At 38.0% G+C, this 15,884-nt stretch overlaps 5 protein-coding genes across 5 annotated transcripts; all 5 read left to right on the plus strand.

Annotated features, from left to right (window-relative positions):
- The first annotated feature begins 1,522 nt into the window (after window positions 1-1,522).
- Window positions 1,523-2,461, plus strand: LOC142995243 (odorant receptor 131-2-like). Its single transcript, XM_076146230.1, has one exon. The coding sequence runs from the start codon at window positions 1,523-1,525 to the stop codon at window positions 2,459-2,461; it is 939 nt and encodes a 312-aa protein (XP_076002345.1).
- A 2,063-nt stretch (window positions 2,462-4,524) lies between these two features.
- On the plus strand, window positions 4,525-5,463 carry LOC142995244 (odorant receptor 131-2-like). Its single transcript, XM_076146231.1, has one exon. It carries the CDS (start codon window positions 4,525-4,527, stop codon window positions 5,461-5,463), a length of 939 nt encoding a protein of 312 aa, XP_076002346.1.
- A 2,533-nt stretch (window positions 5,464-7,996) lies between these two features.
- On the plus strand, window positions 7,997-8,935 carry LOC142995245 (odorant receptor 131-2-like). The gene has a single exon (XM_076146232.1). The coding sequence runs from the start codon at window positions 7,997-7,999 to the stop codon at window positions 8,933-8,935; it is 939 nt and encodes a 312-aa protein (XP_076002347.1).
- Window positions 8,936-10,826: 1,891 nt separating this feature from the next.
- Window positions 10,827-11,765, plus strand: LOC142995246 (odorant receptor 131-2-like). Its single transcript, XM_076146233.1, has one exon. It carries the CDS (start codon window positions 10,827-10,829, stop codon window positions 11,763-11,765), a length of 939 nt encoding a protein of 312 aa, XP_076002348.1.
- A 1,891-nt stretch (window positions 11,766-13,656) lies between these two features.
- On the plus strand, window positions 13,657-14,595 carry LOC142995247 (odorant receptor 131-2-like). The gene has a single exon (XM_076146235.1). It carries the CDS (start codon window positions 13,657-13,659, stop codon window positions 14,593-14,595), a length of 939 nt encoding a protein of 312 aa, XP_076002350.1.
- Window positions 14,596-15,884: the final 1,289 nt, after the last annotated feature.

Here is a 15,884-nt window from a genome sequence, read left to right on the forward strand (position 1 = left end):
GAAGCATGTAAAATAGTGTACACTATCACTGCGCTACATATATACAATATATAGCACCCAAGGTTATCGTTTTAAGACAGGGATAATATGGACAATTTTAAAGTTACATATTACCTGTTCCCTTAGGTTCTTTAAAGGTAAGGAAGACAGAGACACAATTCAAACTAAGAAGCATTGGTTTATTGAAAAGGTCGATGAAAGTATCTGTGGGGAAAGTCTGGCAAAACAAAACTGTTAAGAAATAATAAGTCACGCATTAGATGTATTTTGATGACAATCAATTACTGCTTTGGGTGGAAAAATACATTTATAAAAACTGACACTTTACCATGGTACCAAGACTTCCAGAATACATGGTTGGGTCAGAAGGCCGGCCCTTCTGAATTGCTGTGTATTGTTCTTCTGCGTGTTTATTAATTTATTAGTTTATTAATCCATTTTCAGATAAGACTCACGGTTTTTACAAGAGAGCCAGTTGTTAATGTGGTTTTCAGGCATTCTCTGCCTTCAGACTGACTCAACTCTGATCTCTGCTTAAATGGCTGCCCCTGTTGTTTACAAACAAATCACAGCTTCAAAGGATTTGACCTGTCACTCAAACACCTTGTACCCACTCTTTCAGGTACACTTATTTCATGTTTTTTCAACTAGTGGCCATTTAAGGGTACACTCACGGTTAAAGAAGGGCTTTCAACTTCTACAATGGACTTACCACTCTATGTGTACAATCATTCTGAAACAGCACACGGCACTGTGCATAAAGGGTGACCACAATGTAATTGATCTCATGCTCACATATGCAACAGTGATAAATACGACCGAAGGTAGACTGACCCCCCGGCAAGATTGGGGCTTTACACCGATATATTTGGTACAGGTATGTATCACTTGAGCCTAGGAAATAGAACAGGGTTAATTAACGAGGGTCAGTCAGTTTATCCAAGGAACATTGCCATAGGGGCACGCATGACTGAAATCTACTTGTCACCCTTATGCAACTCTTAATTATTCATCGAACACACAAGAACTGGCGCGGCCCACAATGTTGGTACATGGCAAGGTATACCTCTGAAATAAAACAAAAACAAAACCTCAATTATCAGTCGCACAGCAACTCATCTTGCTGGACCAGGTTTGTTCATTTCATGACTTGTTATTCTCTATGGTGGATGTGTCAGCCCTATAAAGTCTTGATGCACAGCTCTGTCCCTTCTTTGGACCTGTGACACAGAGCCATGCTATCGAAGAGTCTGGTTATTTGAAGAAGTTTGCATTGTTTGGCCAGTGTCTAATGTTTGTGTCAGGCATATTCTACGTCTGATATATTATCAATAGGTATTGTGTTTGTGTTGGTCAACAGTTCTGGCTGTGGGGTCTTAAAATTATTCCAATTTAGCTGAGTTTGTATTATTAAGTATAATTATTAAATATTATTATTATTATTCTTGAATTTCAACTTTATGTTAAGATACATAAGAGTTTAAGTGTGCCTAAAACCTTTAGTTGGTTACAGTAGAACTACATGGCTGATAACAGCACATTGGTTGGTGCTGTGTCTTTACTGCGGCCGATCGTTTTTCAGGTCCTTATAGTTCAGATTTTGATTTCAGTTTTCCTTTGCATTAACGTCTTCCAGATCACAGCCTTTTTTAAGAGGGAGCTCTTCCGCAAAACCATGCGTTACATCTTATTTGCTAACACATTACTTTCTGATAGTCTGTTTTTAATCCTGACTAATATAGCACTTATCTTGAGCGTGTTCCGTGTTGCAATGGAAATATCGCAGTGTCTCATAATCTACATTGGCTTGTCTCTTTGCACTGTTATCACACCCATTACTTTGACCGCAATGACCCTGGAGCGTTTTGTAGCCATTTGCATGCCCCTCCGACATGGAGAGCTTTGCACCACACGCAACTCTCTGCACTGCATCCTCATTATTCACAGCATCAGCTCTATACCCCTGACTGTTTTTCTCTCTATCTTCTTTGCATCAGCCTCTAGTATTGTTTACACACTACATTTGACGTGCACTGTAGAGAGTTTCATCTTACACAATTGGCAGCGTCATCTTAGGTCAGCGATAAATCAGCTCTATTTCTTGATCATGTGTGTCATCATTGTGTTCTGCTATGTTAAAATAATGAAAGTGGCAAAAGTGGCATCAGGAGAGAATCGAACCTCGACACAGAAAGGTCTCCAAACAGTGGCTCTCCATGCTTTTCAGCTTATGCTTTGTCTCATCAGCCTGTGGTGTCCATTCATAGAAGCTGCACTTCTTCAGATTGATTTCATGTTATTTGTCAATGTGAGGTACTTTAATTACTTAGTGTTTATTCTTGCTCCGAGATGTCTGAGCCCTCTCATTTATGGCCTCAGGGATGAGAAATTCTTTCTAACAGTGAAATACAATGTCTGCTTTGGCTTGCAAAAGAAAAAATCTTCATTTTCTTTTGTTTGATAAAGTAGTCTGGAAATGATTTTTCATTCATAGAACTTGTTTGTTGTCGTTCTTATAGTATATCATATACTCAATTGGAACGTCATCAATTAAGATTTATCAGTCTGAATTTGTTTGTTCATACATTCTTTGTTCACGTTTGTTCTTAAATTGTCCTATTTGGTCTTATGAACCTGTGATTACATTGCTGTCTTGAATTTCCTATGAAAATATGAAATATGAAGTGGTCTTACAGTGTAAACAATTTCTTATCTCACTTAAATTGTAACCCATCATGTACCTTCAATGTGAACTCAGCATGTTTTCACATAGCATTTTCACATAGATGACTGTATCAGACATATCAGTCATTTTCCAATCGAGCAAAAAATATAGCTTTTTAATAGTCTTTGCCGAATGCCAGTTTAATTGTTGTTCTAGAGGAGGCGTCTGTCTGGAGAATAAACACTGATGTGCTGCGTGCTTAATCTTTTCCTTTATTACTAAATGAAAAGTTTATATTTATTATGAAAATATTTTTAGGGCAACAAGAGAGGGACAAAAGCATGTAAAATAGTGTACACTATCACTGCGCTACATATATACAACATATAGCACCCAAGGTTATCGTTTTAAGACAGGGATAATATGGACAATTTTAAAGTTACATATTACCTGTTCCCTTAGGTTCTTTAAAGGTAAGGAAGACAGAGACACAATTCAAACTAAGAAGCATTGGTTTATTGAAAAGGTCGATGAAAGTATCTGTGGGGAAAGTCTGGCAAAACAAAACTGTTAAGAAATAATAAGTCACGCATTAGATGTATTTTGATGACAATCAATTACTGCTTTGGGTGGAAAAATACATTTATAAAAACTGACACTTTACCATGGTACCAAGACTTCCAGAATACATGGTTGTGTCAGAAGGTCGGCCCTTCTGAATTGCTGTGTATTGTTCTTCTGCGTGTTTATTAATTTATTAGTTTATTAATCCATTTTCAGATAAGACTCACGGTTTTTACATGAGAGCCAGTTGTTAGATGTGGTTTTCAGGCATTCTCTGCCTTCAGACTGACTCAACTCTGATCTCTGCTTAAATGGCTGCCCCTGTTGTTTACAAACAAATCACAGCTTCAAAGGATTTGACCTGTCACTCAAACACCTTGTACCCACTCTTTCAGGTACACTTATTTCATGTTTTTTCAACTAGTGGCCATTTAAGGGTACACTCACGGTTAAAGAAGGGCTTTCAACTTCTACAATGGACTTACCACTCTATGTGTACAATCATTCTGAAACAGCACACGGCACTGTGCATAAAGGGTGACCACAATGTAATTGATCTCATGCTCACATATGCAACAGTGATAAGTAGGACCGAAGGTAGACTGACCCCCCGGCAAGATTGGGGCTTTACACCGATATATTTGATACAGGTATGTATCACTTGAGCCTAGGAAATAGAACAGGGTTAATTAACGAGGGTCAGTCAGTTTATCCAAGGAACATTGCCATAGGGGCACGCATGACTGAAATCTACTTGTCACCCTTATGCAACACTTAATTATTCATCGAACACACAAGAACTGGCGCGGCCCACAATGTTGGTACATGGCAAGGTATACCTCTGAAATAAAACAAAAACAAAACCTCAATTATCAGTCGCACAGCAACTCATCTTGCTGGACCAGGTTTGTTCATTTCATGACTTGTTATTCTCTATGGTGGATGTGTCAGCCCTATAAAGTCTTGATGCACAGCTCTGTCCCTTCTTTGGACCTGTGACACAGAGCCATGCTATTGAAGAGTCTGGTTATTTGAAGAAGTTTGCATTGTTTGGCCAGTGTCTAATGTTTGTGTCAGGCATATTCTGCGTGAGATATATTATCAATAGGTATTGTGTTTGTGTTGGTCAACAGTTCTGGCTGTGTGGTCTTAAAATTATTCTAATTTAGCTGGGTTTGTATTATTAAGTATAATTATTAAATATTATTATTATTATTCTTGAATTTCAACTTTATGTTAAGATACATAAGAGTTTAAGTGTGCCTAAAAACTTTAGTTGGTAACAGTAGAACTACATGGCTGATAACAGCACATTGGTTGGTGCTGTGTCTTCACTGCAGCGGATCGTTTTTCAGGTCCTTATAGTTCAGATTTTGATTTCAGTTTTCCTTTGCATTAACGTCTTGCAGATCACAGCCTTTTTTAAGAGGGAGCTCTTCCGCAAAACCATGCGTTACATCTTATTTGCTAACACATTACTTTCTGATAGTCTGTTTTTAATCCTGACTAATATAGCACTCATCTTGAGCGCGTTCCATGTTGCAATGGAAATATGGCTGTGTCTCATAATCTACATTGGCTTGTCTCTTTGCACTGTTATCACACCCATTACTTTGATCGCAATGACCCTGGAGCGTTTTGTAGCCATTTGCATGCCCCTCCGACATGGAGAGCTTTGCACCACACGCAACTCTCTGCACTGCATCCTCATTATTCACAGCATCAGCTCTATACCCCTGACTGTTTTTCTCTCCATCTTCTTTGCATCAGCCTCTAGTATTGTTTACACACAACATTTTTCGTGCACTGTAGAGAGTTTCATCTTACACAGTTGGCAGCGTCATCTTAGGTCAGCGATGAATCAGCTCTATTTCTTGATCATGTGTGTCATCATTGTGTTCTGCTATGTTAAAATAATGAAAGTGGCAAAAGTGGCATCAGGAGAGAATCGAACCTCGACACAGAAAGGCCTCCAAACAGTGGCTCTCCATGCTTTTCAGCTTATGCTTTGTCTCATCAGCCTATGGATTCCATTCATAGAAGCTGCACTTCTTCAGATTGATTTCATGTTATTTGTCAATGTGAGGTACTTTAATTACATAGTGTTTATTCTTGCTCCGAGATGTCTGAGCCCTCTCATTTATGGCCTCAGGGATGAGAAATTCTTTCTGACAGTGAAATATAATGTCTGCTTTGGCTTGCAAAAGAAACAATCTTCATTTTCTTTTGTTTGATAAAGTAGTCTGGAAATGATTTTCGTACATACAACTTTATTGGTGTCATTCTTATTGTATTGAACTTCAGAGGGAATATACCTGATTCACAAGTTCATCAATTAAGATTTATCAGTCTGAATATTTGTTCATACATTGTTTGTTTGTAAATTGTCCTATTTGGTCTTATGAACTTGTGATTTCATTGCTGTCTTGAATTTACACTGAAAATGTTTAATATTAACAGCCCCTAGAATACTAGGTGGTATACTAGACAGTAGTAGTAAAAGAGTGTTTAAAAGTGCAACCAACTTCTTACCTCACTTATTTGCAAGGTCTTCAATGTAAACTGAGCATGTTGTCATGCAGCATTTTCAAAACAATGACTTAATCAGACATATCAGTCATTTTCCAAATTCAAAGTGACACAATTCAAGCTAAGAAGCATCAGTTTATTGAAAAGGTCGATGAAAGTATCTGTGTCTGTCAAAAAACAAAGAAGAAGAAATATTAAGTCAATCATTTCATGTATTTTATAACAGTCAATTATTGCTTTGAGTGGAAAAATACATTTATAAAAGCTGACAATTTACCATGGTAAGACTTCCTAAATACATGGTTGGGTCAAAAGGTCGGCCCTACTTAAGTGCTGTGTATTGTTCTTCTGCGTCTAATTTATTAAAACTGATGAATAAACTAACGTGTTCTATGAACTACAGAGATTTCCATCTTACACAGCTGGCAGGGTCATCTTAGGTCAGCAATAAATCAGCTCTATTTCTATATGAAGTCAATCATTAGATGTAATTTATAACAGTCGATTATTGTGTTGAGTGGAAAAATACATTTATAAAAACTGACACTACTGGTACTTTAATTACATCGTGTTTATTATTGCTCTGAGATGTCTGAGTCCTCTCATTTATGGCCTCAGGGATGAGAAATTCTTTCTTGCAGTAAAAAACAATGTCTGCTTTGGCTTGCAAAAGAAAAAATCTTTTTGAAGAAAATTGTTTTGTTTGGAAATTATTTAACAAACATAGAAGTTCCTTGTCATTTGTATTGTACTGTAATTTAGAAGAGATATGTGTGTATATATACTGTATATATATATATATATATATATATATACATTTGTCTGTGTGTGCATAGGTAAAGTCCATTACAGTCTATACATAATAGACTGTACTTATATGGTGCTTTTCTCTAAAGTGCTTTACAATGATATCATATTCACACCTTTACATACTGATGGCCAGGGCAAACCGTGCATGGGGCCAACCTTTACATCAGGAGCTGTTAACGGTTCAGTGTTTTGCAAAACGACTTCAACAGACTGTCGGAAAATAGGAGGAACCCAGAATGGCACCATGGACCTTCTTATCCCTAGACGACTCTACCATGTCTCCCCATATAAATACATATAAATACAGGATATAACTTCATGTCTGTACTTGAAGAGAAGGTGTCTGTCTGGAAAATAAACACTGTTGTGCTGTGCGTTTCATCTTTTCCTTTATTCCTAAATTATTTTGGCTCAAATTAGAATCATTTTAGGCCAAGAGGAGATAGGCAGCAGTGTGCAAAATGGTGCACATTGTGCACGCTACCACTGTGCTACATATACTGTATGTGCAATCCATCTGTCACAGATTACATGAGAGCAGGAATGAGGACCCAATTGCAGGGCACAAAACATAAAGTGAATAGTATTCCTTTATTATAAAATTGAATAAGCCACGGAGTGAATAGGAAAACGCAAACTGAAGTCATGGAATTCTAGGCCACGAGACAAAAAAAATCAAGACTTCTACAGTACAAGAAGAGAAAAGAAATTGAGGAACAAATGAGGAAAACCAGGGAAATGACAAGTTATTTTTTTTTTTCAACAAGTAACAGGTGAACCCAATAAACAAACAATCAAAGAGCCACAAGGGCACAAAGTGAAGTTAATAAAAATAAATACAGACGGGGGAAATAAAATATGACAGGAAGCAGAATCCAGGGTCATCACTGTAGTATTATATACTAGTATTTTTCACCCAATGTTAGAACTGTATATGTGTGTTGACCTGAGGCCAAGTAAGTAAGTCAATCAAAAAAACACCCTCTGTATGTTCTTGACCTAGAGGTGTTTTGGAGCTGTTCGTTGGAAAAAAACTTTCCAAGGTATTGTCAAATCTTTCTCCAGCACTCAGTGTATCTAATTCCAGTATTGATGATAACATTATGGTGATCAATCGCTCACGTGTTGTTCTTGTTCTCCGTATGGATTTGTCTCTTCTATAAAGTCTTGATCTCTCTCAAAGGCCTGCACAGAGCTCAGCAGACGATATTCCTCTTTGGAGCTGTGGCACAGAGCCACATCATTTCATGGTAAACTGAACCAGCTTATGTTCTTTGATCCTTTGCTATTTTCCTGTCAAACCTAATGTTTGTATTTCTGATATAGAAATTAAACTATTTTTATTGCTTTTTGTTAATGAAATGAAATCCACCAGTTGTTGCTGTGATGCCTAGATCTTAAATAGTTTGTGACAACACTCTGTGTGACATGGGTGATAACAACTCCTGGGTTGGTGTTGTGCCAACACAGAGGCAGATGAGTCCTGAATTTATCATTGTGCAGGTTTTGATTGCTGTTTTTCTTTGCATTAACTTTTTGCAGATTAGAACTTTTTTGATGAAGGAGGTCTTCCACACAACAATGCGTTACATCTTATTTGCTAATACATTACTTTCTGATAGTCTGTTTTTAATCCTCACTGATATTGTGCTTAACTTACTGTATTTTCGTATTGTAATATACATATCGCTGTGTCTCATCATCTACATTGGGTGGTCACTTTACACATTTGTCACACAAGTTACTTTGACAGCAATGACTCTGGAGCGCTATGTGGCCATTTGCATGCCCCTCCGACATGGAAGGCTATGCACCACACGCAACTCTCTGCACTGCATTCTCATTATTCACAGCATCAGCTCTGTACCTCTGACTATCTTTCTCTCAATCTTTTTTGCATCAGCAACTCATAATGCTTACACACAACGTTTTCTATGTACTACAGAGATTTTTATCTTACACAGCTGGCAGGGTCATCTCAGGTCAGCAATAAATCAGCTTTATTTCTTGATTATCTGTGTCATCATTGTGTTCTGCTATGTTAAAATAATGAAAGTGGCAAAAGTTGCATCAGGAGAGAATCGAACCTCGACACATAAAGGCCTCCAAACAGTGGCTCTCCATGCTCTTCAGCTTTTTCTCAGTGCCATTAGCCTTTGGTGTCCATTCATAGAAGGTGCACTTCTTCAGTATGATTTTACATTGATCAGGAAGGTGAAATACTTCAATTATATAGTGTTTATTCTTGCTCCGAGGTGTCTGTGCCCTCTCATTTATGGTCTCAGAGATGAAAAATTCTTTCTTGCAGTGAAAATCGATGTCTGCTCTGGCTTTCAAAAGAAAAAATCTTCGATTTCTTTTGTTTGATAAAGTAGTCTGGAAATTATTTAACAAACATAGAACTTTCTTGTCATTTTTATTGTACTGTAATTTAGAAGGGATGTGTATATATCATATATATATTTCTGTCTGTGTGTGTTTGTGTTTGTATAAGTGTATAAGTAAAGTCCATTACAGTCTATATATAATAGACTGTACTTATATGGTGCTTTTCTTTAAAGTGCTTTACAATGATATCATATTCACACCTTGACATACTGATGGCCAGGGCATACCGTGCATGGGGCCAACCTTTACATCAGGAGCTGTTAACGGTTCAGTGTTTTGCAAAACGACTTCAACAGACTGTCTAGGAGGAACCCAGAATGGCACCATGGACCTTCTTATCCCTAGACGACTCTACCATGTCTCCCCATATAAATACATATAAATACAGGATATAACTTCATGTCTGTACTTGAAGAGAAGGTGTCTGTCTGGAAAATAAACACTGTTGTGCTGTACGTTTCATCTTTTTCTTTATTCCTAAATTATTTTGGCTCAAATTGGAATCATTTTAGGCCAAGAATAGATGGGCAGCAGTGTGCAAAATGTTGAACATCGTGCACGCTACCACTGTGCTACATATACTGTATGTGCAATCCATCTGTCACAGATTACATGAGAGCAGGGATGAGGACCCAATTGCAGGGCACAAAATGTAAAGTGAATAGTATTCCTTTATTATGAAATTCGTAAGGCCAGGGAGTAAATGGGAAAACGTCAATAGAAGTAATGGAAATCTAGGCGACGGGACATTAAGAGTCTAAAACTCAAAATGGCCAAGCAAATAATCCTAAATCCAACAATTAAAAAGCCTATAGGAAATCCACAAGTGAGAGAAAAGTGCTCGGCAAAAATCACACTACTGCAGTACAAGAGAGAAAACAACCTGAGGAACAAATGAGGAAAACCAGGGGAATGACAAGTAATACAGAAAAATGATCAGGAGCGAAGAAAGACATCCACAGACCAAAACAGAAACACTCTAGAACACCACGGGGGAACCAGGGACACAGAGATAAAAAGAAAAACAACGTAAAAACAGAACTAAGGACTCATGACAACAAGATGACACAGTGATAAAAACAAGGAGTATACATAAACTTGGAATAAGACGGGAATGTGGACCAGGAGGTGAGGGGAACATGGAACAAAGGAAACTAACCAGACACAGGTGAAACCAAGAAACAAACAATCAAAGAGACACAAGGGCACAAAGTGAAGTTCCTAAAAATGAATACGGAGGGGTGAACCGAAAAATATAACAGGAAGCAGAATCCAGGATCATGAGAGTACTATTATATACTAGTATTTTTCACCCCATGTTAGAGCAGTTAATGTCTACACACACAGTTTGACTATAGTCACTTCACTGTATATGTGTGTTGACCTGGGGCCTTGGGTACTCAATCATAAACACAAAAACAAACCCTCTTACATATGTACTTCACCTAAAGGTGTTGGAGCTGTTGGTTGGAAAAAACTTACCGATTTTCAAATCCTTCTCCAGCACTCATTGGATCTAATTCCAGTATTGATGATAACATTATGGTGATCAATCGTTCACGTGTTGTTCTGGTTCTCTGTATGGATTCGTCTCTTCTTCTATAAAGTCTTGTTCTCTCTCAAAGGCCTGCACAGAGCTCAGCAGACGATATTCCTCATTAGAGCTGTGGCACAGAGCCACATCATCTCATGGTAAACTGAATCAACTTATGTTCTTTAAGCCTTTGCTATTTTCCTGGCAAACCTAATGTTTGTGTTTCTGATATAGTTATTAAACTATTTCATTCCTTTTTGTTGAGGGAAAGGAAATCCACCAGTTGTTGCAGTCATGCCTAGATCTTAAATAGTTTGTGACAACACTCTATGTGACATGGGTGATAACAACTCCTGGGTTGGTGTTGTGCCAACACAGAGACAGATAAGTACTGAATTTATCATTGTGCAGGTTTTGATTGCTGTTTTTCTATGCATTAACTTTTTGCAGATTAGAACTTTTTTGATGAAGGAGGTCTTCCACACAACAATGCGTTACATCTTATTTGCTAATACATTACTTTCTGATAGTCTGTTTTTAATCCTCACTGATATTGTGCTTTGCTTAATGTATTTTCGTATTGTAATATACGTATCGCTGTGTCTCATCATCTACATTGGGTGGTCACTTTACACATTTGTCACACAAGTTACTTTGACAGTAATGACTCTGGAGCGCTATGTGGCCATTTGCATGCCCCTCCGACATGGTGAGCTATGCACCACACGCAACGCTCTGCACTGCATTCTCATTATTCACGGCATCAGCTCTATACCTCTGACTATCTTTCTCTCAATCTTTTTTGCATCAGCAACTCATAATGATTACACACAGCGTTTTCTATGTACCACAGAGATTTTCATCTTACACAGCTGGCAGGGTCATCTCAGGTCAGCAATAAATCAGCTTTATTTCTTGATTATCTGTGTCATCATTGTGTTCTGCTATGTTAAAATAATGAAAGTGGCAAAAGTTGCATCAAGAGAGAATCGAACCTCGACACATAAAGGCCTCCAAACAGTGGCTCTCCATGCTTTTCAGCTTTTTCTCAGTGCCATCAGCCTTTGGTGTCCATTCATAGAAGGTGCACTTCTTCAGTATGATTTTACATTGATCAGGAAGGTGAAATACTTCAATTATATAGTGTTTATTCTTGCTCCGAGGTGTCTGTGCCCTCTCATTTATGGTCTCAGAGATGAAAAATTCTTTCTTGCAGTTAAAAACGGTGTCTGCTCTGGCTTTCAAAAGAAAAAATCTTCGATTTCTTTTGTTTGATAAAGTAGTCTGGAAATTATTTAACAAACATAGAACTTTCTTGTCATTTTTATTGTACTGTAATTTAGAAGGGATGTGTATATATCATATATATATTTCTGTCTGTGTGTGTTTGTGTTTGTATAAGTGTATAAGTAAAGTCCATTACAGTCTATATATAATAGACTGTACTTATATGGTGCTTTTCTTTAAAGTGCTTTACAATGATATCATATTCACACCTTGACATACTGATGGCCAGGGCAAACCGTGCATGGGGCCAACCTTTACATCAGGAGCTGTTAACGGTTCAGTGTTTTGCAAAACGACTTCAACAGACTGTCTAGGAGGAACCCAGAATGGCACCATGGACCTTCTTATCCCTAGACGACTCTACCATGTCTCCCCATATAAATACATATAAATACAGGATATAACTTCATGTCTGTACTTGAAGAGAAGGTGTCTGTCTGGAAAATAAACACTGTTGTGCTGTACGTTTCATCTTTTTCTTTATTCCTAAATTATTTGAGCTCCAATTGGAATCATTTTAAGCCAAAAAGAGATGGGCAGCAGTGTGCATAATGTAGAACATCGTGCACGCTACCACTGTGCTACATATACTGTATGTGCAATCCATCTGTCACAGATTACATGAGAGCAGGGATGAGGACCCAATTGCAGGGCACAAAATGTAAAGTGAATAGTATTCCTTTATTATGAAATTCGTAAGGCCAGGGAGTAAATGGGAAAACGTAGATAGAAGTAATGGAAATCTAGGCGACGGGACATTAAGAGTCTAAAACTCAAAATGGCCAAGCAAATAATCCTAAATCCAACAATTAAAAAGCCTATAGGAAATCCACAAGTGAGAGAAAAGTGCTCGGCAAAAATCACACTACTGCAGTACAAGAGAGAAAACAACCTGAGGAACAAATGAGGAAAACCAGGGGAATGACATGTAATACACAAAAATGATCAGGAGCGAAGAAAGACATCCACAGACCAAAACAGAAACACTCTAGAACACCACGGGGGAACCAGGGACACAGAGATAAAAAGAAAAACAACGTAAAAACAGAACTAAGGACTCATGACAACAAGATGACACAGTGATAAAAACAAGGAGTATACATAAACTTGGAATAAGACGGGAATGTGGACCAGGAGGTGAGGGGAACATGGAACAAAGGAAACTAACCAGACACAGGTGAAACCAAGAAACAAACAATCAAAGAGACACAAGGGCACAAAGTGAAGTTCCTAAAAATGAATACGGAGGGGTGAACCGAAAAATATAACAGGAAGCAGAATCCAGGATCATGAGAGTACTATTATATACTAGTATTTTTCACCCCATGTTAGAGCAGTTAATGTCTACACACACAGTTTGACTACAGTCACTTCACTGTATATGTGTGTTGACCTGGGGCCTTGGGTACTCAATCATAAACACAAAAACAAACCCTCTTACATATGTACTTCACCTAAAGGTGTTGGAGCTGTTGGCTGGAAAAAAACATTCCAATTTTCAAATCCTTCTCCAGCACTCATTGGATCTAATTCCAGTATTGATGATAACATTATGGTGATCAATCGTTCACGTGTTGTTCTTGTTCTCTGTATGGATTCGTCTCTTCTTCTATAAAGTCTTGTTCTCTCTCAAAGGCCTGCACAGAGCTCAGCAGACGATATTCCTCATTAGAGCTGCGGCACAGAGCCACATCATCTCATGGTAAACTGAACCAGCTTATGTTCTTTAATCCTTTGCTATTTTCCTGTCAAACCTAATGTTTGTGTTTCTGATATAGTAATTCAACTATTTCATTGCTTTTTGTTAATGAAATGAAATCCACCAGTTGTTGCAGTGATGCCTAGATCTTAAATAGTTTGTGACAACACTCTGTGTGACATGGGTGATAACAACTCCTGGGTTGGTGTTGTGCCAACACAGAGGCAGATGAGTACTGAGGTCATTATAGCACAGGTTTTGATTTCGGTTTTTCTTTGCATTAACTTTTTGCAGATTAGAACTTTTTTGATGAAGGAGGTCTTCCACACAACAATGCGTTACATCTTATTTGCTAATACATTACTTTCTGATAGTCTGTTTTTAATCCTCACTGATATTGTGCTTAACTTACTGTATTTTCGTATTGTAATATACGTATCGCTGTGTCTCATCATCTACATTGGGTGGTCACTTTACACATTTGTCACACAAGTTACTTTGACAGTAATGACTCTGGAGCGCTATGTGGCCATTTGCATGCCCCTCCGACATGGTGAGCTATGCACCACACGCAACGCTCTGCACTGCATCCTCATTATTCACGGCATCAGCTCTGTACCTCTGACTATCTTTCTCTCAATCTTTTTTGCATCAGCAACTCATAATGATTACACACAACGTTTTCTATGTACCACAGAGATTTTTATCTTACACAGCTGGCAGGGTCATCTCAGGTCAGCAATAAATCAGCTTTATTTCTTGATTATCTGTGTCATCATTGTGTTCTGCTATGTTAAAATAATGAAAGTGGCAAAAGTTGCATCAAGAGAGAATCGAACCTCGACACATAAAGGCCTCCAAACAGTGGCTCTCCATGCTTTTCAGCTTTTTCTCAGTGCCATCAGCCTTTGGTGTCCATTCATAGAAGGTGCACTTCTTCAGTATGATTTTACATTCATCATGAAGGTGAAATACTTCAATTATATAGTGTTTATTCTTGCTCCGAGGTGTCTGTGCCCTCTCATTTATGGTCTCAGAGATGAAAAATTCTTTCTTGCAGTTAAAAACGGTGTCTGCTCTGGCTTTCAAAAGAAAAAATCTTCGATTTCTTTTGTTTGATAAAGTAGTCTGGAAATTATTTAACAAACACAGAACTTTCTTGTCATTTTTATTGTACTGTAATTTAGAAGGGATGTGTATATATCATATATATATTTCTGTCTGTGTGTGTTTGTGTTTGTATAAGTGTATAAGTAAAGTCCATTACAGTCTATATATAATAGACTGTACTTATATGGTGCTTTTCTTTAAAGTGCTTTACAATGATATCATATTCACACCTTGACATACTGATGGCCAGGGCAAACCGTGCATGGGGCCAACCTTTACATCAGGAGCTGTTAACGGTTCAGTGTTTTGCAAAACGACTTCAACAGACTGTCTAGGAGGAACCCAGAATGGCACCATGGACCTTCTTATCCCTAGACGACTCTACCATGTCTCCCCATATAAATACATATAAATACAGGATATAACTTCATGTCTGTACTTGAAGAGAAGGTGTCTGTCTGGAAAATAAACACTGTTGTGCTGTACGTTTCATCTTTTTCTTTATTCCTAAATTATTTGAGCTCCAATTGGAATCATTTTAAGCCAAAAAGAGATGGGCAGCAGTGTGCAAAATGTTGAACATCGTGCACGCTACCACTGTGCTACATATACTGTATGTGCAATCCATCTGTCACAGATTACATGAGAGCAGGGATGAGGACCCAATTGCAGGGCACAAAATGTAAAGTGAATAGTATTCCTTTTTTATGAAATTCGTAAGGCCAGGGAGTAAATGGGAAAACGTAAATAGAAGTAATGGAAATCTAGGCGACGGGACATTAAGAGTCTAAAACTCAAAATGGCCAAGCAAATAATCCTAAATCCAACAATTAAAAAGCCTATAGGAAATCCACAAGTGAGAGAAAAGTGCTCGGCAAAAATCACACTACTACAGTACAAGAGAGAAAACAACCTGAGGAACAAATGAGGAAAACCAGGGGAACGACAAGTAATACAGAAAAATGATCAGGAGCGAAGAAAGACATCCACAGACCAAAACAGAAACACTCTAGAACACCACGGGGGAACCAGGGACACAGAGATAAAAAGAAAAACAACGTAAAAACAGAACTAAGGACTCATGACAACAAGATGACACAGTGATAAAAACAAGGAGTATACATAAACTTGGAATAAGACGGGAATGTGGACCAGGAGGTGAGGGGAACATGGAACAAAGGAAACTAACCAGACACAGGTGAAACCAAGAAACAAACAATCAAAGAGACACAAGGGCACAAAGTGAAGTTCCTAAAAATGAATACGGAGGGGTGAACCGAAAAATATAACAGGAAGCA

The sequence above is a fragment of the Genypterus blacodes genome, unplaced genomic scaffold, assembly GCF_046128005.1.
Source record: "Genypterus blacodes isolate CSIRO-AG114 ecotype Tasmania unplaced genomic scaffold, CSIRO-AGI_Gbla_v1 ptg000032l_1, whole genome shotgun sequence".
Lineage (NCBI taxonomy): Eukaryota > Metazoa > Chordata > Actinopteri > Ophidiiformes > Ophidiidae > Genypterus > Genypterus blacodes.